Source organism: Sciurus vulgaris (assembly GCF_902686455.1).
Source record: "Sciurus vulgaris genome assembly, chromosome: 8".
NCBI lineage: Eukaryota > Metazoa > Chordata > Mammalia > Rodentia > Sciuridae > Sciurus > Sciurus vulgaris.
The window spans coordinates 19793910-19820676 of NC_136468.1; the positions used below are offsets into that span (position 1 = coordinate 19793910).

Genomic DNA, 26767 nt, shown 5'->3' on the forward strand with positions numbered 1-26767 from the left:
ATTCACTCTTATCCCAGGTATGCAAGTGCAGAGATATTACCCATCCTCTGCCCAGGAGCCTCACCAAAAGTGTTCAGAGCTCTGGAATCTCACTACAGCACCCATCCAGGTGTCCATACCTGAAAAATCCGATGTATCTGACTCTACCTGATGCTCTATAGTATGGGGTTGAGGCTGAGGTGGGCACTGTTACTGGATCCCAGAGCATGCAGGTTGAGCAGATGGGCTCCAGAACTCCAGAACCCATCAGAGCAATGCCCTGAGTCCAAGGCCTGGTGTAAGGCTGCCTCCAGAGGCAGATCTTACCTGTTTTCTCCTTGAAAGGCCTGAAACTTGGACCTCTCCTGAACCTGGTACCAAACAACCCTGAAAGACCAACACAAGGCCATGCTTCTCCAGTACTTTATAATAATTAGAAACAAAAACCATCAAACTGATTCTGAGACAAACGCTTCTAAAGAGCCCTGGAAGGCTAAGGCAGGCATAACCATATCTGCTAATATTCAAACTCAGAAACTCCCACTCTCATTCGGTCCCCTCCCCTTCCAGTCCTTCTGCTTTACAAATCTTCGTCGTCAAAGGTCTCCAGGCACCTCAACATTATCAGCTCATCATCAACGGGAAGGTCTGGTTCCTGCAAAACACAGGTGGAAGAGGTCGAAGTTTGGATCTAAGAGTTCCAGGCAGATAGGAAGGTCCCAGCAGCTTGGGTGTGACCAACTCTCCTCGTCTCTACAACTTTCACCTTGAGTCTCCAGCCAGGGAATAAGGGGGGTAGTCTTATTTCCATTTCACTCAATTCACACACCTCCAGAAAGGAAGCAGAACTGGCTTCTTTCCTATCCTGGGGATTTCCAGGATCCTATAAAAAAGACAGGGGAAGTCATAAAGCTTTATCCAAAGGCCCATCAATAGAAGACAGCAAACTACACCATGATGCGCCCCTCATGGAACACCATGAAGCTGTGTTTTAGTTTATTTTTATATAAATGTTTTTGTTTGTCATGATTCTTACTGTTATTACTACTTTGCAGTGCTAGGAATGGAAGCAAGGACATCACAATGCTAGGCAAACACTCTACCCCTGAGCTATCTCCCCAGCCTGCAGCTGTTTTTATTTTCTATTTTTTTTGAAGCATGGGAGAGACTATTAGAAAAGGGGTGAAGTTCAAGGCCCTGTGTATAGTAGGCTACTACTTGTGTTTGAAAGGATACATACATTCTCACAGGCCATCTTTGGACAGATGTGTAAGAAACTGTCATGGAAGGGAAGAGTTTAGGATAGTAAGCAAGGAAAAATGGTAGGAGTGAGCCTATGTTATTACTGAACACCTTTTCTACCATGAGGTGATCATTTCTTAAGAAGCAGTGCTGTGTTTAGCAAGCTTTCTCATTCCCTTTACAATGAACCAGCCAACCTCTCAGGCCTGCCCATTACTTCTTCCCCTAAAAGTATGTTCCCAGGTGTTTGCTTTTCCTGTGTCTCTCCACCCAGCAGAAAAATGACCCTTGTCATTTATTGTCCCTGCAGATCAGGGTTACTCTCCATGGGTCCTGGACAGTATCCTCAGTCAGCTATCTAATGAAAGTAGGATGGTCCCAAGGGTGTCACCTAGATGGGGGGATGGCCTCAGCTAGTTTCCCATTCCATATACTCTCCTGGTGGAGACAGGGAAAAGGGAATCAAAAGATCAGAGAGGTCGGGATAGCTCAGTGGGATCAGGTAATCTCTAGGGGAATAACATGCATCCTTTGTTCAGATTGAAGACAGCTGCCAAGCTTGAGACAAGAGGTAGTCAGAGAGTGTAGAGGGGCCCAAGAGGCCAAGAGTCTTGGGAGAGAACAAAGCCACCCAAGTCTCCGTCACACACAGTGCCCAAATGTTGTTCAAAATGTTCTATCTCCTTAAGCCCCTGACAATGGAGTCTGCAGCACCTTTAAGCTGCAGATGTTTAAGCTGAAAGCAGCAGATTGTGAGAGATGTCTGCTATTACTGATCGCTGAAGTGTTTCGAATAGTGTTCCCCCCAAGTTCACGTTCACTTGGAAATTCACTTGGAAACAGGGTCTTGGCAGATGTAATTGGTTAAGGATCTCAAGATGAAACCATCCTGAATTTAGTGAGGCTCTAGATCCAAGTGACTGGTGACTGTTGTCTGTAAAAGATGAGAGAGGCAGAGGGACACAGAGAAGAAGGATATGTGAAGACAGAAGCAGCACCTGGGAGGACGCAGCTACAGAGCAAGAAATGCTGAGTATTTCCAGAAGCCTCTGGGACCCAGGCAAAGGCACAGAAGGACTCTTTCCTGAAGCTTTTGGAGGTAGTATGGCCCTGCCAACACCCTAATCTCAAGCTTCTGGTCTCCAGAACGATGAAATAAACCTGTTGTTTTAAGTCACAGGTTTCAGCTCACCGTTAAAGCAGCCCTCGGAAACCAGTACCAGTGCTAGTGAAGCCTTATCCACCACCTCCCATGACGCTGATGGGGTAGTAGTGAGTTGGAGGTGAAACTGAAAGAGAATGAAATTTCCCTATTTGTACCAACGTCTTCCCAAGTCCAAGTCCTCCTGCCCCAGAACCACTTGGACAGAGCCCCATTCTCCTAACACTGAATGAGAACCTTGAGAATAAGCTCCCAAGGCATTCTGGGGAAATTTTAAGGCCAAGAGCCTCTGCTCTACGTGCACACTCTGATCTCTGCTCCTTCTTTCTTTCCTGCCGTGTGTTGAGAAAGGAAGTCAGGAAAGCAAAGACTGCCCCCTTCACTTGTTCTCAACGTCTTGATAAAGTGGACTGATTTAACTGTTTGGCATGGAAAGCCGTGACAGCTGCCCTGAGACAGTGACTCAAGCCAAGGTGGGAAGTGGACACAATGACAGGGACAGGTTCTGGACTCCAAGAAGGGACTGAAAGTGTTTTCTGCATGGGGAAATGAGGAATGAATGGGAAGGGGGCCGATGATACCTTAGCCCACTGAAAAGGTGGCCTAATTATTTTTAGGCAAACATTTGCCACTATTAAGCTTGCCCTTTTAAATAAACAGATGTGTTTTTGCCAAATCAGCAAAGAAAATCCATAGCTACGAATCTGAAAGGACCTGTCTCCTGGTAGCTCAGACAACCCTTCCTCTTATGAGAGCTTCAGTAATGGACACCCTAACAAAGACCCCCCATGACTTATGTCACCATAAGCTGCAGAGGAAGTTTTTTAGGAGCAGAAATTAACCTTTAAAAGCTGCAGGATTTCAGAGGGTGAAACAGTTCAGCCTTTTGGAAAGATGTCACAGTACATGTACAAATGCCTGCTAAGAGCTGCCCTGGGATCTGGTCCCTGCTTCCAAGGGTTGGTTACCAGTGCACATCTGCCCAGAGGATACCCTGCTGCTTTTTTCTCAGTTTCCCTGATGTCTTCCATTCCACAGGAGGCTTTAGGCTGAAGTGGACGGTCCATGGAATAGGCTGGAGAGAGTGAAAGAATGTCTGCCCATCGACTTCTTGGGGTGATCAGGGTGAGGTTGGCCACGCCCCCTCAAGAGCTCTTTTTGCCATCCTAACAAAGGTGGGCAGATATCTAGCTGTCCTACCTGTTTTAACTGAGTGTTAATGCAGCAAAGGCCTTTAAAAAAGTCAATGATCTGCATATAGAGCTGAAACTTCCCCTCTGGGTTTTCTGGGTTGCAGATGGCAAACATTGAACTGTCAACAGAAAGAAGAAACAGCAAATATTTAGAATCCTGATCTTTTACCTCTGCTTGCTCCTACCCATCCCCCTGCCAAGCATTTGGATTGTGGTGTGAATGTGGCACTTTCAAACACCCAGGTGAATTCTTGGGCAGCCCAGAGCTTTTCTTGAAAGGTTTGTGTTGCTTGTGCTCAAGTGTCATGTCTGAAACCCCCTGGAAAAACAAGACTGTGGCAGGACTGGATCTTGTGCCCTAATTTAACGTTCTGAGCCGTGGCCTTTGGAATGAGGGAGCAAGTTTTCCTTTACCTCTGAATCAACCTCCTGGAGCAATGCCCAGGGTTCTTGTCCCACCTATGACTGTGAAGGCACATTTTCAGTTCAGTCCCAGGAAAGGTCCCCTCTCCATGAGTCTATCCTGGGTCTCAGGCCCTGCAGAAAGGAGGCTGGTCTTCCAAGCCTCCTTTCTTCCAAGGGGAGCATCCCAATGCAATTGGGGCCTTAAGGTACAGGGCTCTGAGTCCTGTAAGACAGCCGACATTTTTCCTTCATTCTTCCTTGTGGGATGAGGTCCCACAGCCAGGCTAGGAACCCACTGGCAGCAATCCTTGCCTTTTCTAGGGAAAGCGAGAGAAGAATTTTTAATAGGTTGTCTTTTTGTTCCATTAGAGTTTCAGATACTGCTTGGCAAGTATGCTTCAGCAACTTCTCGACCAAGTTGTCTTTGCAGCCCAAGCCCAGTGTGGAAATAGGAATGATGTTAGCTTCCAGCCAGCTGCAGCATAATGACACTGGCGCACAGCTGAGGACAGCTCGTGTCACTCTATGAAGTGGCTTTGGAGAGGGCAGAGGCTCCTCTGTCAATCCAGGCTCCCAGATCTGGCTGGGCCCTGCAGAGGCAGATGGGGTGGCGGAACCCTCCCCCATATCTGGACTGAAGTTCTTGAAGCTGTCCTGGACCCTAGCACAGCTCTGGTGCCTGCCAAAGGCCTGACCAGGAGGCCAAGTTTCTATTCAGAAGACAGTGGAGATATTCATTTGGATCCCCAGGTTGTAAATGGCATCCTTACTCCCAAGGCAGAAAACTCAAGGTCCAAGTTTCTTTTGAGCCTTGACACCAGCACAGTCCCTGCAGGCCATAAGCCCACAGCTTTTCAGGAGACAGTTAGGGAATTTCAGTCCTAGACTGACTTCCTCTAAGAAAATGTCCTTTGCTACAGACTGGGTCCAGCTACTTCTTTTTTAATATTTTTTTTTTTAGTTGTAGATGAACACAATACCTTTATTTTATTTCTTTATTTTTATGTGGTGCTGAGGATCAAACCCAGTGCCTCATACATGCAAGACAAGTGCTCTGCCACTGAGCGGCAACCCCAGCCCTTACTTCTTGTTTAAATCTCCCTAGACCCTGTTTTATGTCTTCTTGCGGACCCTGCTCTGGTTCTTCCACATCTGTTCTCATCCGCACTGCGAAAGGCAGCTCAGAGACTCTACTAAGCTCAGGGCACAGGCCTGTTTCCGTGTTGGCCCAGATTCTCTGTGCCCCAGGTCCCCTGCCCACTCTCCTGCCCGTGGGCTGACTGATCCTGAGTGCCACAGAATGAAGGTTTGTGTCTCACCCCCAATTCATATGCTGACACCTAACCCCCAAGAGGATGGTACTACGAAGTGGGACCCTTGGCAGGTGATTAAGACCTTTACAAAAGAGGCCCCAGAAAGATCTGGTTACACTGTGGGTTTTTTGTTGTTGTTGTTGTTAGTTTGTTTTGTTTTTGTTTTCATGCTGGGGACTGAGCCCAGGGGCACTTTATCACTGATACCACTGAATTACATCCCCCATCCTTTTTATTTTTTATTTCACTAATTGTTTAGGGCCTCCCTGATTTGCTGAGGCTGGTCTCAAACTTGCAATCTTCATGCCTCAGCCTTCAGAGTCAGTGGGATTACCAGCATGCACCACCGTGCCCAGCAAGACATGGTGACATTGAGAAGATGAGGAACTGGCCCTCACCAGACTGTATCTGCTAGCCTCTTGACTTTGGACTTCCCGGCCCCTAGAACTCTGAGCTGTAAATAGTATTGTTTATAAGGCAACCACTTTTTGGTATTTTGTATAACAATGAATTTATAGCAAGGCTGTAGCAGCCTGAAGCAGGACTAGGACATACTGGGAAATCCAGCAAAGGGGACAGATGGATTCGCACAACCTTGAGCTGATAACCTGGTGTGTTCTAGCCCTGGGCCGGGACAGAAGATTTTCTTCTTTGAAGATGCCCCAGACAATGACAACCCCAAAGCGACAGTGCAGTCCTAGGATCAAGTCCACTTCAATCACAGGGGAAAAAAAAAAAAAAAGGAAAAATGGGTCCCTGAGAACTTTCAGTGAATTTTTGTCCATCTGGGAGCTGTAGGGAAAGGAAGGAAACACCCAGCAGAGGTGCACACACGCGTGCATACTCATACACATAGCACACGCACCCACATGCTCATGCAATCTCACACCCACCACACATTTGCACACCTAATCACATCTGCTCACACTGTCTCACACTATCTTCTCACCTGGGGCTGGAGGTACTGGGAGCCTCACTTTTGTCCAGGAAACTGGCCACATCAAAGGCATCTTCAAAAAGAATCTGCCAGAAAGCACAGAATTCAGTGTGACATCAAAAACTTTGCACTTTGACACCTGCAAGGCTGCTGGGCAGAGGGTAGAAATGGTTTCTCGTACACTCCTTCCCGAAACGTACAAGTGACAGAGCTGGGGTCCAAACGCAGGGTCCCTGCTCTGTGATCTTCCTGAGGGGTGAACATTGAGCTCTTGACTGCCAGCCCTGGAGATGGCTGAGAGAAAGTGCTGGGGACTGACTATCTCCTCTTCTAAGGAAGGCTGTGGCTCGGGCGTGAGCGGTAACAGCGGAGCAGATCCCGTTTCAGCCTGGCAAGTCTCATCTGAACCTCCCAAGGTGGACATTATGTTTCAGCCACATCGCATAATCCAGCACTTTCACATCAGGGCCACTGAACACAGGGTTCCCCTGCAGGAGGCCAGTTCCAGCCTTGGCGCTCACTAGCTGTGACCCTGGGCAAGTTATTTCATCTCTCCATCTGTTCTCTATAAAACAGGAGTACAGCTGCTATGGTTTGAATGCTACGGTTCCCTCCAACACTCAGGTTGAAAATTTAACTGCCAGTGTAATGCTATTGGGAGGGGAGGCTTTGAAGAGGAGGACTCTGCCCTCCTGGGTGGGTTTAATGCCTTTAAGAGAGGGCTTTCTGGAATGGGTTATCTCTCTCCTCTCTCCTTCCACATGGTGCAGCAAGGAGGTCCTTGCTAGATGCCAGCATGCTGATTTTGGATTCCTGGCCTCCAGAACTGTGAGCCAACAAATTTCTGTTTATTATACATTACCCAGTCTCAGGTATTCTGCTACAGCAGCACAAAATAGACCAAGCTAACGCTGGGGCCTACTCAGGGTTGTGGCAAGAATTCAGATCACGCATGTGAAGCTGACACATAATAATGGCCCAATGTGTTGCTTGTATTGAATAGTATCCGCTTTATAAAAGAAATAGTGTTGTCGAAATCCCAGAAAATAGAAACAGATAAGGAAAATGAGAATCACTAAGAAATAATCCCACCAGAGATGTCTGTGGTTGCCGTATCAATACACTTCTCTTCAGTTATTTTCCTAGGCACATTACATAATGATAATGACAATGATTAGAAATGGCAATAAAATGATAATGATGACATGCTTCCCTTTTTTGGTTGTTATTTAGACAGTTTTTGGTTCTTTAACCTGCTGATAATTAAATATTCTGTAAAAACATGATCTCCACTTCAGATTGCTGGATGTAGCAAATAAAAATGCAAGATGCCCAGTTAAATTTGAATTTCAGAAAAAGAATAATGTTTTGCTCCTTTGGGGGTTTCCCATCACACTTACGGGCCTTACGTCTCAGACCTGAAACAGGAGGCCCTGGACACAGAGGTGCCTGAGTACAGGGACTGGCAGCAACACAAGTGTCCAGCCTTTCCGGGAGGACCAGGAGCTGCAGTGAAGCTGAACTGGAAGGGCACGGAGATGACTTAGAAGCCACGGCAGGAGGAACCGTGGTGTGCCCTCTCTTGGGCATGAGTGTGCTCTGTTCCACTCACCTAATCACCTGCCCGGCTTGACCAAAACCTGGGCACAGTGGTGCAGGAAGGTCTTATCCTGGGCATGGCTGGGGGAATCCACTGTCTGTTTTCCTCAACACCAGAAAAGCCTTCACTGAGAAAGGCCAGGCAGACCATTCCCATAATCTGGGGACATTAGAGTCTGGTTTCTCTTTGGAGCTTGTCTTCCTTGAGAAAATGTTCATGTTGGAAAATACACACGCGTGTGTGCACATACACACAGTCCAGTTACTCAGGCTCTTGGTATATATTTTCTTTTTCTTTGTGTGTGTGTGTGTGAGTATGTGTGTGCAGGACTCAAGGGCTAGGCACCTTTAGGGTTACAAAGACATCTACCCTTGCTACCCTTTCCTGTGTACCTCAGGTATGAAGTCTTTGGCTGCTGGTTGCCTTGGTTTTGCTTGAACTATTACAGAGGACTCACCTCCTCTCATAGTGGACCCAACATTAGAGGGAAACCAGATGGGAAGCTGGACTTCTCTGGTGCATTGATGATCGGGGGTAGTCTAAAGCAGTCACCACATGTGCCCTGGGAGGTCCTGCCAATAATGCCAGGTGTGTCAGTCACCTGGGGTGCTTGTTTAAAATGTGGACTCCAGGACCCTACCCTCAGGAATTCTGATTCAGCATATCTGGGGTGACAGGAAACTGCCTGCTTACTATGCTCCATGTGTAATTCAGGCGAGAAGCATCAGGGGAAATAATGAAAGGCTGGCTATCCACACATAAGCCAAGGGCAGAGAGATTTGAGAAAATGGGAGCGATGCCATCCCTAAAGTAGGAGCTGGGTGTTTGGGCAAATCACACCTCTGACTAGGACTGCCAAACAGAGGACAGGACTGGGTGACAGCGCCGTTGTGCTCCAGGCTTGGGCCCAATGACCGTGGAAGCTTCCGGAAGATTGGGTTATTCCACAGTTATAACATCATGGTCAGAAGTACATGGAAATTCCCTGGCTCCAAGACTCCTCAGAGAGAGAGAGAGAGAGAGAGAGAGAGAGAGAGAGAGAGAGAGGGAGGGAGGGAGAGGGAGAGAAGAAACTAGTATGGTTGTCTCCTCAAAGGGACCACTCACCAGGGGCATTTGGATAGTCAAGGCAAGGGGATCACAGGCATGGATGTTAAATGTCCTCCAAAGCACTGGACCGGTGCAGGGAGCAAAGAACCGCCTGTCCCTTGGCTAACGGAGTGAGAGAGGTCTGGGCTCAAGTGGTAGCAGCAGTCTTTGGCAGTGCTCCGACCTCTGGAAGAGCTGCAGCTGGCCTGCTTTATCTCAGTGCAGGGTGACGGCTACCTCCACCTGATGCTCTGCTTTGTAGACTGGCCATCCTAACTACCGGAGAGCTGAGGAAGGCATTTGGAACTGAAGCTGTGGCTGCCCTCTCTTCTTTAAGTGGCTGCAGCGCTCTCTGGGAACTGGCCACCTCTCTGGGACTGTGCTGATGGGTGATGGTGTCATCCTCTTCCGTTGGCTCAGTAAGCTGGGCAATTTGGGCCAATGAGAGGGGAGGACAGGTATGGCTGAAGCTTCTGGAAAAGTTCCTCCTTGACTAAGAGCCCTCACAGGGACTCTCTGCTGTAGGGAGGAGGAATGACCACTGGGTGTGAGAGAAGTGGGGAGGGGAGGGAAGGATGAGAAACCAGAGAGAAGAGAGGAACCTGAGTCCATGGGCCCACCACTGAGCAGCCTGACTAACTCCTGATATGAGTTGTGCTTGTCTTCATGGTTTTGTTTTTGTTTGTTTGTTTGTTGTGTTTTTCTTTGCACTGGGGATGAACACAGGCACTTTACCACTGAGCTACATCCCAGTCCTTTTTAATTTTTTTAAAAAATTTTGAGACAGGGTCTGGCTGAGTTGCTCAGAGCCTCACTAAGTTTGGAGGCTGACTCTGAACTGGGATCCTCCTGCCTCAGCCTCCACGCCCCTGGGATTACAAGCGTGAGCCCCCGCACTTGGCTCTTCACTGTTTAACAATCGTCATTGGCAGCCTAAGGACTCCCACAGGACACAACCTTCTCAACCTTCCCGCTGCAATCCCTTGGAAAGGCCAGGAGACTAACAAGATGTTTGGTGGTCATGGAGGTTCTACTGAGAAAACCAAAAGCCTGTGGTGCCAGCCGCAATGGAAATGGCACCTCGCGCCTGCAAAATGACCAAGCAAAGCCGGGGTCCCGGCGGGGAGGGTGACAGTCATTCCTCTGCACCCTCCGCCATTCCGCAGGGAGGCTCACCTCCTCGGGGGTGGAGACGAGCGAGCAGCTGGCCCCCTGGCTGTCCACTCCGCTGTCCTTCACGCTGCCCTCGGCACCCGCGGGCTCCTGGCAGGCCACCGGGAGGCCCGGGAGGCCGCCGTGCTTCTGCGCCCAGGTCTGCAGGAGGATGGCCTTCCTCTCCTCGGACAGCGTCTGCCACAGGTGGGAGATGGCCGCAGAGACGATGGGCAGCGTCACCTCCTGCGAGGAGACGATGCCGTTCCCCGTGAGAAGGTCCATCGTCTGCTTGTAAAAGTTGAGATACCTGGAAGAGGAGCGGCGCTGCCTCTCAGGAGTCTGTCCCCGCAGAGGCCGCAGCACCGAGCCGGGCCGCGCCTGGGGTGCGCCGCGCTGGGCCTCGATCTGCGCCCACCCCTGCTGGGCAGAAGCCACCTTGGGGGAGCAGAAGGCACCTGGGGGACATGAAGTACAGGGATTTGTGCTTGGGGCCCTTCCGGGGTCCTCCCAGGGCCGCACCCCTGCAGCTCTGCTGGGTGTTAGACGAGAGGCGCGGCCGCTCGGCTCTCATCCACCCGAAACTTTACAGCTAGGCGGCCATGAGTGTGCAGGTTTGGCGCGACTGCTGCTTTAGTTTGGGGTCTGTGGGGCAGGCTCAGCTGTGGAGCGAGGCTCCTTCTTTGAGGCCTTGGAAGCCAACACGGCTACTGAGGGGTCTTGGGTCTGTGGAGGAGGCAGTGACAAAGGAAGTCTGAACCAGCCAGCCTCCACCTTTCTCTCTGTTGAGATCAGATATGAGGCGGAAAAGGGACCTTGGGGTGTGTGGGGGAGTGTGGGGTGCAGGGAGGGGGGACAGCTTTCATAATCACCGATAACAAGCCCCCCGTGCACCCCAAATAAACACCCAGTCTAAATAAAAACATTGTATTTGCTCTCCGGTTGTAGCTTCCCAGACTATTTGTCTAGCCCCTCAGGCCACGCCCACCCAAGCCCCTCCTACGTGGGAATTCTGGAGTTTCCATGATTCGGGGTCTGGTCTGAGCATGCACTGAGGCTATAGCATACTCCAGTTGCACCTTCTGTCCCCTTCCCCACAGGAGCTCCGTGGGTGTCCAAACATCACCCCACCCAGCTGTTCACACCGTTCAAATTCCAGGAGGTCTGGCGACATAGTGGCTGGGGAATGTAAGAGATCAACTTTTTTCTCCCCTTCCTCTTCCTCCTCCTCCTCCTCCTCTTCCTCCTCTTCTTGGTCTTCTTCTTCCTCTTCCTCATTTTCTTCTTCCTCAGCATTCTTCCGGACTGTCTCAATTGGGCACCAGATGGAGGAGCCATTGGGAGGAAAACTATTTGAGACCAGGCTGGGAGAGAAAACACACAGGACAGTAATACTGCAGACCTGTAGACAAGTATCCTCAGGGCACAATGAAACTCATAATTTTAGCAATACTTAGAATATAAAACTCTCTATTTCTGTTTATGCATGTATGTGTATGCACACATGCACGCGCGCACACACACACACACACACACACACACACACATATTAAAAATCATACTGGAGATTCTAGCCAGTCTAATAAGATAAGACAGGAAAAAAAGTAAAAGGTATACATATTGGAAAGGAAGCAGTAAAAATGCCTTTATTTTCAATGTGATTGTGTAGAAAATCCCAAAGAATTCACAAACATATGACTGGAATTAAGAAGGGAACTTAGCAACTTGTCTTGCAAAAGACAAGATCACTAGGTGAAAATCAATAGTATTTCTAGTAGAGTGGAGGTTACCAGAGTCTAGAAAGGGTGTGGAGAAGGGGGAGATAGAGAAAGGGTGGTTAAAAGTATAGGCTGCAGGATAGGAGGAAGATGTAATGTTCTCTAGAGACAACTACGGCTGACAAGAATTAACTGAGTATTTCAGAGTAGCTAATAAAGAAGATTTGGAATATTCCAAGCACAAAGAAATGATAAATGTCTCAAGTGACAGAAATGTCAGTTACCTTGATGTGATAATAATACACCATATACATGTACTGAAATGTCAAGCTCTAACCCATAAATATGTACAACTACTATGTGTCAATTAAATATATATTTAAAAGTATTTCTATATGCTAGGAGTGAACAATTGAATATTAAAATTTTTTAAATTATTATTTAGAATAATACCAAAATCATGAAATATATTTAAGTTTAAATCAAAGGCTCACACTATGACAAAAGAATAAGATGGACTCATCGACATTGTAGAATTTTGCTCTTCAAAATACATCTTAAAAAGCATGAAACAACACGACACAATTTGGAAAGTCAGGATTTAAAACCAGCCTCTCTTCCCGCTGACAGGAATACTCCCAATTACCAGGTTCTGTTGTAAAGCAAGCTCACCAGAAAAAAAATGAGGAGGATTCTTCTCTTTTTTTCTCTTTTAAATCTCAGAGTAGAGAAAGACTTCTAAGAATTCCCTAAGACCCAGGAGTCATAACAGATTGATCAATCAGACTTCATTTTTGCATGACAAACCCAAAAAGCAAAGGCAAAATAATAAAACAAAGGAAAAACTTTGACAATTCCTACAATAGAGAGCTAATTTCTCTGGATATATAAAGAGCTTCTATAATTAAATATGAAAAATATCACCAACACAACAGGAAGATAGACAAAAGAAGAGGTACCAATAATTCCCAGGAATGGGAATAAAAATTACCTTGAACAAAGGCACTCAAGTTAACTCATAATCAATTAGTTAATTAATTACTTAAATATAATGATTACAAAATAAAATTAGTCTTTTCTATTCTGGCACCACAGTTTTAATTATTGTGGCAAAAAATCCCCATTATGATTTAGTTATTCTTCTATGAGCAGGTGATACAAGGACTGATAAGATTTTAATATGTGATAAAGTCCATATCTTATACCAGTAAAGAAAGAACAGTTTATAATAAATGGGGTTGGGATCACCATTAATCATTTGGAAAATCAAATGTAGAATTCTACCTCACCAAGACCATCTCAGACTGGGCTCCACCCCACCATTAGCCCAAACTGACTCTTAAAACAAAGCTACAAACTGCCACCTATGTGCAACACATACACACACCTCACCTGCCTCCTCCCCTCTGCATACAAAATGGTGATCAAAGTTGTCTGTATGGAATAAGGTTCAATGTAGATGGTTATTTTCCTCTTGACACATTTTTGTATATTTTCACATCATCTACAATGTGAATTTTACTTGATTTTTTAATAATTGTTTTCCCCTGATTATTTACCATTGAAAATAATACACATTAATTGTTTATAAATTTGGAAAACAAAAAAGTACTAAGAAGAAAGTAAAAGTCATGAGTGATCACAGCATCAAACACTGGAAGCTTCATCACTGCATCCAGGCAGGCTTTTGACTCTGAATAGCAAGCAGTTTGCAGCCCCCTTCTGGGAGGGGGTGAAGGTGGCTTATGCTCTGTTTCACCAGAGGCCAACTTGGATGTAGAGCTGGACATGCCCAGAGCCACCGAAGATGACAGGGGTCCGGTCATTGCCCCTGAAGTCCAGGCTGTGGTCAAAGCAGCTTGGCAGGCTGCAGGTAAATGCAAGGGTTAGGTCATCCTTTGACACAGAGAGTATAGCCACACAGCATGCATGAAAAGCTCAGAAATTGTGGGAGTTAAATATAAAACCTGACATCAAAAAAAGTAGAAGAAAGGCATTTCTCAAATCAGTCTTTCACAGTTTAAATGTGAAATTATTAATGGCATTCACAGCATCTGTGAAGTACTATGGTCATTTTCCTCTTTGAAGCTTAATGTGGCTCTTCCTAAGTTCCTATGAGACTTGAAAAGTAGGCTGAGATTTGTATTTTCCTTATTTTCATGTATACGCTCTGATAAAGCCATTAACTAAGGACTTTAAGAAATATATATAAGATATGAGATGTACAAGATGAACATGATGTTATTGCTCTAAAAATAATGTGCAAAATTTGAAAAACAGGTGAATGGATAATCTTCAAAATTAACATTTCTTTGAGAGGTGAGATGGTAAGTATTTTTAAAATATATTTCTTAGTCGTAGGTGGACATAATACCTTTATTTATTTTTATATGGTACTGAGGATCAAACCCAGGGTCTCACGCGTGCTAGGGGAGTATACTACCACTGAGCCACAACCCCAGCCCGATATGTATTTTTAAGCTTTTCTGCATTTTCTACATTTTCTGTAATAATCACTTTCTATAATAACCATTTTTATAACTAGGTGGGAATGAGCAGCAGCCCTGACCATCTTGCACGTGGTGGGAGGTGGGCTGCTGGAAAGGCAGCCTCGAAGGTGGAAGGTGCCAGACAGCAGGCTCCTCCCATTCTCCTGCGCTTGCTGGATCTTACCTGTCATTTCCGGAGTACACTCTGGCATATTCTTCTTTGACCTCCTCTAAGCTGCTTGCATTCCCATCCTCCAGATTGAAGGATTCTATTAGGAAGTTGAGGCAAGAGTCACAAAGGGGAAAGTCAGACCCGTGTTGAATCCCTCCTGCCTTTTGGGCCCGGGGAGACCATGGGTGGAGCCCCGAGCCTCCCAGGCTCAATACTAGGGAGTCCGGAGCCCATTTCCCACCTCCCTTTCCAGGTGTGAGAGGACAGCTCAGGACAAGTACTGACCACTTCTCTGGCTTCTCAAGGTGAGGTCAGGTGCCCTCAGCAGCACCCCATTAGGGTTCTCATCAAACTCCCACAGTCTGTGACCCCTGCCTGTCCTGCCACACTGCAAGCTCCCTGGGGCCAGGGACAACAATTTCAGTCATAACCAAGCACAGTGCCTGCCATACAGTAGGATCTCAATACATATCTATTGACTCAGTGTGACCCAATCTGTTTTCAATTGAAAAAATGGAGCTAGCCCTCTTCAGGGAGGGATCTGTTACCTTTCAGTTTCAGCAAATTGTCCAGGGTTTGTTCCAGTTCCTGAATATGATTCTTCGCCTTATTCAGAACCTGCCACTGAGGACAGAGACAGTGCTGGAAAGACAGCCTTTTGCAGCAGAGACTGGTTTTGTGGACCCAGGAACCCCCTCCCTAGTCTGAGGCCACATTCTCTCAGATGCAAAGTCACATCTTCAGCCTTACTGGTGAAAAGGATGGGAAGTTTATTCTAGTGCACAGAAGGCACGAAGTCTCTTTGTGTCCTAGAAATGGATTCTCACTGAAATACCAAAGTATTTGGAAATGAGCTGCATTCAGCAAATTGCAGAATGGCAAGTGACTACACAGGGTACCAGAAGGTGGGATAAGGTGCCAGAAGAGGAACAGCTGAGTGAATGTCAACTCCAGCCTTGCCCATATGCACAGGGTAGACTTCCGTTCATTTGTGATAATGTCCAACTGGCTGGTTACTGTTACATTACTAATTTCCAAATATGTATTTGCTAACTGCATATACTCCAGATGATCTAAAAGCTTATCAAATGCTCTATAAACATGAACTCTGCAGTTCCCCTTCCTCCTCCTTCTCTCCCTCTATTCTTTCCTTCATTCCTCTCTCCATCTTCCCCTCCTCCTTCCCCATTCCCTCCCTCCTTCCTTCCTTCCTTCCTTCCTTCCTTCCTCCCTCCCTCCTTCCTTCCTTCCTTCCTTCCTTTTCTTCCTTCTCTTCCTTCCTTCCTTCCCTCCTTCCCTCCTTCCTTCCTTCCTTCCTTCCTTCCTTCCTTCCTTCCTCCCTCCCTCCTTCCTTCCTTCCTTCCTTCCTTCCTTTTCTTCCTTCTCTTCCTTCCTTCCTTCCTTCCTTCCCTCCTTCCCTCCTTCCTTCCTTCCTTCCTTCCTTCCTTCCTTCCTTCCTTCCTTCCTTCCTTCCTTCCTTCCTTCCTTCCTTCCTTCCTTCCTTTTCTTCCTTCTCTTCCTTCTCTTCCTTTCTTTGTGTCAAAATGGAAACTGCAAGACATTCAAAAGCAAGAAACCCCAAGTGTTGTTTGTGAGGCTCAGCACCCACATCTGCCACGGGTCATGGCCTCCCTCAGGTATGCACAAGCCCAAAGCTGTGTGCTGGGCCCCAGGTACACAGGTCAACAAGACAGTCCCCACATCAGGATGTTGATATTCTAACAGGGAAGACAAGCACGGCAACAGCTCTTCTTAACACAAGATGGAACTAAGTAAGGGCTAACCAGGGGTAGAAGCAAGGGGCAGTGGAAACGTACAGGAAGGAGAGAATACTCCAACTGCAGGGGTCAAGACGCTTCTGTGGAACAAGGCAGCAGAGCAGAGTGAGCCAGGCAGCTCTCTGGAGGGTACACAGTCTCAAAGGCACAGATAACTGTGTGAGCAAGGACAGAGGCCAGGCCAGGCCAGCCTGGCTCAGGGCACTGCCACTGCGAGATGTGGCCAGAGTTGGGGTGGGGGGTGGGTGGCAGCCTGGATTTTCCCACTTTAGATTCTCAGGGATACCGATGGTGCATCAGAAAGACTTAAGGGGAGCTGGAAGCATAGTGCTTTGCTGACCCGAAGACCAGGTGACGAGAACAACTATGGGAGGGGACAGTTAATCGCAAGACCTCTGAGCACTTCTAGAGCAAGGCCCACCTCTTCTTCCCATCTGCTAGTCCTGGGACTCATGGCTGTGTTGTTGAAGCAGCAAGGACTCAGAATGAGAGGCCCACTGGTTGCCAGAATCTTGGTTCTGTTCTTAGGGTGAGAAGATGATCCTCTAGCTTCTGTGGTTTAAATGTTCTTGTTCCCCCAAACAGATATGTTGAAACCTAACCACCCAATGTGAGGGTAACAGGAGATGGGGTCTTTGGGAAGGTGCTTTATTTATTTGTCTGTTTTCACTATTTTTATTGGTGCATTGTAATTATACATAATGGTAGGATTCACTGTTATGTATTTGTTCATGCACACAGTGTAATAATATAATTTGGGCAATATCATTCCCCAGTATTTCGCCTTTCCATACAGTCCTTCCCTGCGGAGGTGTTTTACAGTGGAGGCCCTACTTGGATTGGTGAATAAAAGAAACTTGCTGTTTCTACCATGTGAGGTGCCATGAAGAAGGTGCCATCTGTGAACCAGAGAGCTGGCCTTCTCCAGACACTGAATCCGCTGGTGTCTGGATCTTGGGCAGCCCAACCTCCACAACAGCAGTAAATTTCTGTTAATAAATTATTCAGCCTACGGTATTTTGTTATAGTAGCCTGAATGCACTACCACACTGGCCCTCTGGTCCAGATACTGCTTTGCCGAAGGCATCAGCCCAAGAAGGAAAACCCTGCTTGTTGGGAACAGACACAGGACACAGGATAGTCCAGAGAGGTGGGTGGTGGGGAGAGGGCCAAGCCTGGAGCAGCAACAGGGCCTCTTCCTGACCCTACTGTCAACCAGCTAGCAAGTCCTTGTGCAACTCTGGTTCCTCCTTTACTAAAAGGGGGTGGGGAAATGCACTTTTTGGGGGACCCCTCCACTCTGACCTTCTATAATGCTTCCACCATTGCGACTATTCCAATTCTTCCACCATGCCAATGTACCTGGACCTCCATTCTGCTAGCTAATTGAGCTATTGAATGCTAATTTGAGGTTTAAAAGCTGTATGAGGACAAAAGCAGAATGAAGAGCAGGAAAAGATAAATGCTTACCTGGAGAGCCCAGGTGTCTGGAGGAAAGACGTGGACAGTGCATAAAAATGGATTGCATGTGTGTGTGTAGTGCGTGCGTGTGTGTGTGTGTGTGTGTGTGTGATGTGTGGACATGTGTATGTGCATGGTAGTGGTATGGTGCATGCATGTGTGGAGGTATGTGCATATGTGTGTGGTGTTGTGTGTGCATGAGGCGTGTGTGTGTTTGGGTAGATGGACAGGGAGCTTGAGCACATGCTAGAAGCTTCTGCCTGGGAGTGGGACAGGCACAGAAGCTACTGGAAAACTAGGCCTTTCCTCAGGCCCATAACTGCTTTACTTATGTCAGGCTGGTCAGCTGGAGGTAGAAAAGGGCCATCTCTCACGCAGGTGCAGCCCCCTGAGGCATCCACAGCTGATCACACGTAGGCCCGGCCTTCGGCCGAGCACAACAGGGGTGGCAGGGCCAGGCCCCACACCCAGGTCTCCGTACCTTTGAGGCTGTGAGATCAGACTGAGAGTAAACAGTCTTCCTTAGGTTGCTGAAGAGCCCAGCCAGGGTGGCCCGATGGCGGGCTTGGGACAGGCGTCTGCGGGCGACCCTCGGTTCGAGCTCTTGCAGCTGTGCCAGTGGCCTGGGTGCCGCTGTGCCATTGGGGTGGCTGCCTTCTCCAGGGGTCGCCATTATAAGCTGTAACATAATATTGTGCTTCTTTTTACCCTAAATAATAATGATACAACATCAAGGAAAAGGGGAAGGCAGATCGGCAGGAGGTATCTCTCAAGTAAAAGTCCCCAAGCAATGACATAATCAATAACAGACACAAAATAAATTACAGGTGACATAAAATCTGTTACTGATGCTTAACTCCTAAAAATCACAAGCCATCTATGTTGGATTTACAGTTGAGGGACACTGGGGTTTACCCCATGAAGGTTCTAGCACACTGCAGGTATTCACTAGGCACTTGATCATCTCTGTTGCCAAGGACAACAGCCACACCCTGAGATACCGTGCTTCAGTCTGTTCAAACCTAAATAGGTGCTCGTCCCACCCTATGAGATCTTACCTACCTTAAGAATGGCCCCTTTGATCTGGGTAGGATTACACTGGTGTATACATATACACAAAATCTATCAAGCATCTACTCTAGATTCAGGAGCCTTTCCATGGATATATTATACCTCAAAAAGAAGGAAAAGAAGAGAACACATTCGATCTCTCAGAAAAGCAAAAGGGTACCTGATACGTTATGGGGAAGTGGAGTGGAAGTCTTTTCTTGTTTCTGGTGGCATCTGAAGATGACTGTTTTGTTGGCTTGTGTCACATCTGAGCTTGCAAACTTGGAGCCCTTCCCCCTAAATGAGGTGATTCTGGGACTGATCCATTAATGTCTGATTAGTGTCTATTTTAATGGCAGACAGGGATGAGGGCCTCTTGCCTGAGCCTGGCTCCTTCTATGAGAGAAGGGCTCACCCAACATATACTCAGAGGAGAGTTGCTTCTCACAACCCCACTGAACAGAGAAGCTGCATCTTTACAGCTTCAGAGAAGTGCCTGGCACAGACCCAGCTCCCAACAGATGCTCAGTGTTGGGTTTTGAGTGAATTAGAATGGGAGGTTTCTGCTGGTCTGCTCTCCCCTGAGCTCAGTCCTGTAGTATAAGGACAATGCATGACTTTGGCCAGGTGTTTGCCAGTTTTTGAGTATGTCAGTCACTTGAGAAGACTGTTGAAAATGTAAGGATGCTGTGACTTGAATGTCCTCTTTGAGAGTCAGGTTGAGGTTTAATTGTCATTATGACAGTATTAAGAGGTGGGACTTTTAAGAAGTAATGGGGCCATGAGGGATCTGCCCTCATGAATGGATTAATTTTATCTCTGGAGCAGGTTGTGGTAGGAATGGGCTCCTGATGAAAAGACGAGTTCTGAACTCTACTCTCCCCTCTTGCTCACATGCATGCTCCTGCACGCTTCTGCTTCCTTGCCACAAGATACCTTTTGCTATAAGATACTTTTGGACACATCATGCTGCAGGAAGAAGTAATCTACTACATGTGGCTTCTTGATCTTGAATTTCCCAGACTCCAGAACCCTGAGAAGAATAAACTTCTATTGCTTCTAATTCATCCACTCTGTGGCATTCTGTTATAGCAGCAGAACATGGACTAAGACAATACATGAAAGGGGAAGCTGATGGGAAACACTGCTCTAGGTAAATGAAAGTCTAAGAGTACCAGAGTGCTCCCAGAACCTCAGATTCTCTAATAGTCATCAAATACTAATGCCAAAGCCCTCGGGGATATGGGGAATCTGGAGCTCTTTCCATGTCAATGCCAATGCCAATGATGTGAGTTTCCTCTAAGGTTGCTGCTCAAACACACTCTGACATCTGGATGGCTGTGAGTACAGTCACTGGATATGGCTGCCGTGTTCTGCCTGCAGCACCCCCAGGAGGTAGACCTTCCTATTACTTGCTTCTGGGGACCTTCACTGCCCACCTCAAGGGTGGGAACAGTGCCAGCACATCTGGCCAGCTGCCTGCAGCTGAGACAGTCACCTTCCTCCACCAAGTCAGGAGCAGGGAGAAATTTTTCCCTTTGTGTTGGTGAGCAGTGACACCCCAGGTAAACTAGGAACAGAAGCCCCACTCTGCTTGAAGGGGAGAATGAAGCCCAATAGGCATTAAACTTAAGCAGAACTTGTGTGATTTTCAACATCCTTCCCATAAATGCTGCTCCTCCTGCTCACCATGCATTCTTTCCCAGTTATCTTTATTGGATTGGAATTTGATTTTCTGTGGCTCCAACAGGGACCTAGGCTAACATTCTTCAGAACAACCTTTTTGTTGCAATAATACATTTATTCTGTTCTGTCAGCCCCTATGATTGGTGCAAAGGGCTGGCTTGCCCAGGACAAGTGCCCGCAGATGTTATTGTCTCGAATGGGGGCGGGGAGGAAGGACTTTCCTCAGCCTTCTAAATTTAGGGTTTTCTTTTTCTTTTCTTCTGTGGTACTAGGGATCTAACCCAGAGGCATCCTACCTCGGAGTTACATCCCTGGCCTTGTTTTTTTTTTTTTTTATTTTGAGACAGGGTCTCACTAAATTCCTGAGGCTGGTCTCAAACTCACCATCCTCCTGCCTCAGCTTCCTGAATCACTGGGATTAGAGGTATGCAAGACTGCACCCAGCCAGAGTTAACTCTCTTGCTTAGAAAGGAGGACGGAACATCATGTGAAAGGGGGCCCATGTGTAGTGTAAACATGAGATCAAGAAGTGATCTTTTATTTAAAACAAAGAACTTTTCTTTTCAACCCTCTGTGGATGAAAGCATGTTAAGAAAGTCACTCCCAGGGGTGCAAGGAATCAGAGCAGCGCAGAGTGTATCACCTGCAGCTCCGCCTCCAGGGCCTGTAAGTCAGCATTTTAATATCCTTGAAAACTCAGAATCTCCCAAGTTACCCTTCCTCTCACTTTGGTTCTTTAACAGGAAACACTTTTGCTCTTCTGTCCATCAACTTCCATGCGGTGCCATTGCTCTTTCTGTTACCTATAATACCACCCTCTCTGCCCCCACCTCAGTTTCTACCTATCTAGAGCCAATGTGTCTTTAAACTTTCAGTTTAAGTCCCAATTATTTGAAGAAACATCATATTCCCAGGCCATGCTGGTTTCTAACCTAATCTTGTTTTGCCACCAGTCAGTAAAGTCCTTGGTCAGGACCCATGTACCAAGTGGTGATGGCGTCCTTCCCAGGATACAGAATGGTTCCTTCAAACACTCCTTTTCCTGATTGCTTCTTCCAGTCTGAACCCACTAAGAGTTCTATTGCCTGGCCCATGAAGACAAATTCTCCCAGGCATGGGAAGGAGCAGAGATGCTGAGTTGGAATACGCAGAAGAAAAATGACGGTTAAGAGAAAAATTTGGTAGGGGGAGGGGAAATATCATTTTAGTTCTACTCTAACTCTAAAGATTCCCCTGGATCCCAAGTGTTCACTATCCCATGAATTCAGTTCTTGACAAGATTCACAGTGAGAGGTAACCCATTTGAGAAGTTTTAAAAAGCCCTTTTGAAGGTGACGCTGGTCAATTGCTATGTAAGAAAGGTGGAGAGGTGATATTGGGGCAAGAACCTGGATATCACATTCTTACTCAGCAAAGTGGGCATGGTTGGTACAGATGGTGATTTGAAGCAAGATAGTCCTAAGAATCCCAGCGGTTGGGACAATGCAGGGATGCATTTAGAGCTGGTATATGACCAAAGGGTGAATTAGTGTATGGAAAGGCAGGCTGGACTAAGAATTGGCTTGAGACCTGGGTCATGACCCTAGCTTTATGATGAGCCAAGAAACTCTTTAGGTCTTCATTGTTTTATCTGTATAAAGGAGGTGAAAATTATTTAACTAGATTATATTCTAACATTTTTCCCTTTACAAAGTTATGATCATGATCCTATGACTATCTGGAGCAAGGGTAAGCAGCACAAGACGCTCATGATCCTACAGGAGGGGGTTCGGGGTATACAACAGCAAGAGAAGCTGCATCTTAAGGGATTCTGGGACTGCAAGTCAATGAAAAAGTATTTACTGGATACTTTTTCTGTGCAAATCTTGAGTTCACTCTGCAGAAAACCGGGGCCCAAAATAACATTAGGCATTTCAGAATGGCCAGAGCTCCAACATATTTCCTCTTTAAAAACTTCCTTCTATGTTTGACCTTATCCCTGGGATCAGTTTGCCAAGCATAGCCTTTGGATCTAATGAACTTAAAAGAAAGTTCCATTGATCCCTTCTTCCAAAAGGGACTTTTGTGCCGTTTCCCACTGTCACAAGCCATATTTTCATTATTTCTCATCTATAAAGCATAACACACTTTTCATATCCAAATATTTTCCTATTAAAACACCACTTAATATCCACTTAGAGCTGACATTTTAGGCTGCATGGACTAAAAAAGTGGTCTCACCTTTTCTAAGTTTCAGGGAAACGTTCAAGTCTTTTAAAGTATCATTCCACAAAACATTTGAGGGCGATCCATTCTCATTAACATACCCCAGGCAAACCGTCCAACACACTGGATAATGTATTGCAACCCACAGGCAGCTTCTGTTTGCTCCCTGTGCATATCAGATGGTGAAAAAAAATCCCAAATCATTCTTAAATGCATATGAGTCGGGACAACACACACAAACGCTTAGAAGAACGCGGTCCTAAATGTTCCCCTGTCCCGCTGCGCTGCATTCAATCAGTTAACGTGTATAGGGCTCACACACCCGAGGGCGACCTTCAGGAGACCAGCATTCAGAGGATACTCACACTCAGGGAGGGGGCACCCGTGTGTACACGATGTCCCCACTCGCGGGACACTCCGGAGGCCGCCGAAGCCCTGACAGCCGTCACCCCTTGACGCGCGCCAGGGTGGAGAGTGAGGATCCTGCACCGCGCAGAAGACAGACCTGGCGCATAGGCACAGGGTGGGGACCAATCACGGCCCTGTCACCAGCTTTCTCAGCCAATGGGAATGCAGGGTGGTGGGCCAATAGGAGCGTGGACAGTGGGAGAAACTGTAACAAGTTGCCAGAATGACACACAAAAGGGTGAGTGCGAAGGGACCAAGGGGGGCGGGGCTGACCTTCTCACCTGGCCCGGTCTTGGAACCCCAGTTTTCTAATCCCTCAGATGGAATGAGAAATCCCAGTAGTCCTGAGGGTGAGAGCACCAGGCCCCCAGTCTCAGAGAAAGGTTGAGAAAAATGTTGGCATGCAGGAAATGATGTGTAATGGGGAAAGAGGAGGATGAGATTTTACACTGGGCACGAAGAAATGGAGGAAGGGGACTGAGGGGGCTGCAGAAGAGACCTTTAGAAGGTCAGATTAAAAGTAAAAGAAAGAGAAAAAAAGTGTTCACATGTTGAGATAGGAGGGAGCAGACAGGCATTTTCTAGCTTGGGGGAAAAAAATATCACTTTTCTTCCCCCAATATAGATTTGCTTTTATCTTCGAGCCTCTGTTTGCTTGTATCCCTCTATCCTGAAAATTTCCGTGATGGTCCTGACGCCATTACATCAGCTGAACCCCAAGAGTGCCAGGGCGGCCTCACACACTCACCCAAAGCCCCTGAAGCGCCGCGCTCGGAGCCTGTGCGTGGAGAAAGCGGCGCCCCCTTGCGGCAGTCTGGCTAAGGCGCGCTGCTTCACCCCAGAGGCAGGGGTTAAACAGAGGTCAGCAGGCTTGGCAGAAGTAGCAAAGGCTTTGGTGGCACCCGGATCTGAATTTCAGTCTGGGATCTACCCCACAGTGATCGTGACTGCCGTAAACACTGCTCTACCTAAGGCGTGCAGAGGGTACCTTAAATTTAATTCTAGCGAACCACAGACTCGTTTTTCAGAGGATTTGAGTGAAATGTTCACCTTACACAAAGAAACTGTCACATATAAAACATCCAGTGAGAGTCACTTCTTCTCCCTTCAAAGTAAATTTAAAATGATCATTTCTCTCTAAAATTCTGCCTAGGTCAGGACCCCTCCCTGCTCTCAGGCAGCTTTGATGCAGGGGCTTCCTGAGGAGTTTCTCCCTGCCTGGCAGCAGGTTCTGCCTTCTGGATCCGCCCACAGCTCCATCGCCAGTCTCACCTGCAGCCTTTGGGGCCTGTGGAAGCAGAGGGTGCTGAGTATGTGAAGCTCTGTCTTGGAGAGCCTTATCCTTGTACTGGGAGGACACAGAGAGGTTTAGAAACTGACACCAGCCTGCCCCAGCCTTTCATCTAGTCACTCCTCATCCCATCACAGGCCTTTGTCTCCATGAAAGCATTGTTCTGGGGAGCACATCTGCACCCGGAAGAAATGCTGTCCTGGGCTCGGGTGTTACTGAGAAGCTTAGATACCTGCAGCAGCTTGCTAAGCAATTCTGTGTTGAAAATGAGGATCTGGCCAACTTTAATCAATTCTCCATGACTGGACCCTGGGGACCTCCTGTGGCTTTTCACGGCTCTGGATACAATCAGAATTCTCCCTAGCAACATCCATACATGCCATCGTCCTCTGACCCTGACCTCTTCCTCCCAGCCCTAAAATGCATCCCTCCCACAGCAACGTCATAATGTTCTCTCTTCCTCAGTAACATAGATCTTGCCCGGAAATTCCCCCTCCCCCGTGGCATAGGTCCTGCCTTGAAATATCCCTCCCCCTCCCCAGCAGAATTAGACTCTACCCTGAAATACTCTCCTCCCTCCCCCAGTATGAGAGCACCCAGTCCTCCTAGATCCCACTCAGCACCCTATTTGTGTGGCCTTCTAGATTCCATGGAATATGTTGGAACTTTGCCATTGTCCCTCACAAAGCCTTATTTCACAGAGTTTTTCCTGTTAAGTTTTTTGATCAGTCTCTTGCAAACCCCAACTGGTAGCTCTGCCTTAGGCAGCTATGATATTAAACAACTGTTGAAGATTGTCTTTGACAAACTTCAGGCTGTTCATACAGACCAATCTCTGAGTCAGGTCAAACCCTCTGAGTCAGACAACCCTGAGATCAGAGCCCTTTTTGGAGCTGCTAGGTAGGTCAAATAGTGGTAATTCTCTTGGGCAGGGCTTTTGGGACCTCTGATCCCAATCCCATTCTATTCTCTCCAGAGACTGCTTGGCTGCTAGTTTCTGTGGTTGAGATCATTGCAAGGTTCTTGTTTTCCAAGGCTACTGTGGAGCGTATGAGATGGAGTAAGGCAATTAAAATAACACAAGCACGCAGTTCTTACCAAATGCAGCTGCTGGTTTCTTGAGTAAATACTCCTCAGATTGTTGCAAATCTTTGGTTTATTTTTAGTTTTGAAAAAGTTTATTGGACTTGTTTTTGCCATTGTTTTCATTACTTTTTAAAAAGACTTTAATATTTGCCTCCCTCGAGAGAGAGAGAGAGAGAGAGAGAGAGAGAGAGAGAGAGAGAGAGAGGCAAATATATGTATATACGTGTATATATATATTTAGCATATATATGTGTGTGTATATATAGTTGGCAATTAACTGTTATTTTATTTATTTATATGTGGTACTGGAAATCAAACCCAGTGCCTCACACGTGCAAGTGCTTTGCCACTGAGCCACATCCCAGCCCTTCATTACTTTTATGAGAAGCAGATTTTTGGAGGTCTTTACTCCATTTTACTGGAAGTGCTTCCCCTTCCTCATTTATTACTTTCTCTTTGGATTAAAGTATTATTGGAAAGAGCTCGTGAGCCAGGCTTTCTCAAATAAAAACCAAACCAAACCACAGGAGGCCAAGGTGAGTGGTTGAAGATGATGAAGGGAGAGGGTTCAGGCCAGTGGCTGTCAATCCTGGCTGCACATTTGAATCATCCGAGGAGCTTTTAAGACATTCCCTGAGAGACTGATTTGATGGAGTTGGAATATGGTTTCTATATCAGTATTTGAAAAGTCCCTTTGGTGATTCTAATATGCTGCCAGGGTGAACACCATTGTCGAGAGTGTGTTTCAAGGCGGAGGTTGAAATTTCGAGTCAGGGTCACAGTGCAATGGTATGAACCCTAAACAGCAATGTTCTCAAAGTACATGTTGTAGACCATTTCCATCCAAGTAACCTAGACAGAAGTGAGTCCCAAACAATGTATTGAAGAGCCAGGTTTCTAAAATTATTTTTATTTCCAATGTGTATAAATTAAAAAATTTATAAAATGCAATAAAAATGAATTACCCAAATAATAAAATAAAATGATACACAAAATACAAGTCCAAATATTTTAAGATCTAACAGATGAAAAATTACTCTGTAAAATAGCTATTAAAGTGCTTCTGCTGAATCGAATTTGTTGTGAACTGGTAACTAAGTATGTGAGCCAGTTCAGAGAACAGGTGAACTTGACTTTGGGCTCTTTGTTGAAGAGTCAGTCTTAAGGAGGCATTTCTGGCTGTACAGAGAAAACTGGTCAAAGGGGAGGACCTACAAATGAGGCTCAAAAGTGAGCCCTTCTTTGTCTTTTTTGGCTAGCAACAAGACAACTGCAGAGATGTGTGTCATGCAGGCCCAGAGAAATCTGGGGTGATATTAGGAATTTAGAGGAAAAACAACTAAATTACATG

At 46.7% G+C, this 26767-nt stretch overlaps 1 protein-coding gene across 2 annotated transcripts; it reads right to left on the reverse strand.

Moving 5' to 3' along the window:
• Positions 1-462: 462 nt before the first annotated feature.
• On the reverse strand, positions 463-18363 carry STRA8 (stimulated by retinoic acid 8; the record flags this gene model as incomplete). Of its 2 annotated transcripts, none has more annotated exons than XM_079150202.1 (8): positions 463-634; positions 3584-3695; positions 6244-6317; positions 10097-10382; positions 11395-11421; positions 14464-14548; positions 15000-15075; positions 18172-18363. In XM_079150202.1, 8 exons carry the CDS (start codon positions 18361-18363, stop codon positions 560-562), a joined length of 927 nt encoding a protein of 308 aa, XP_079006328.1. In that variant the 3' UTR covers positions 463-559. The 2 variants fall into 2 exon arrangements, with proteins under 2 accessions (XP_079006328.1, XP_079006327.1); XM_079150201.1 differs by having other exon boundaries at positions 11218-11436.
• Between the last annotated feature and the right edge of the window lie 8404 nt (positions 18364-26767).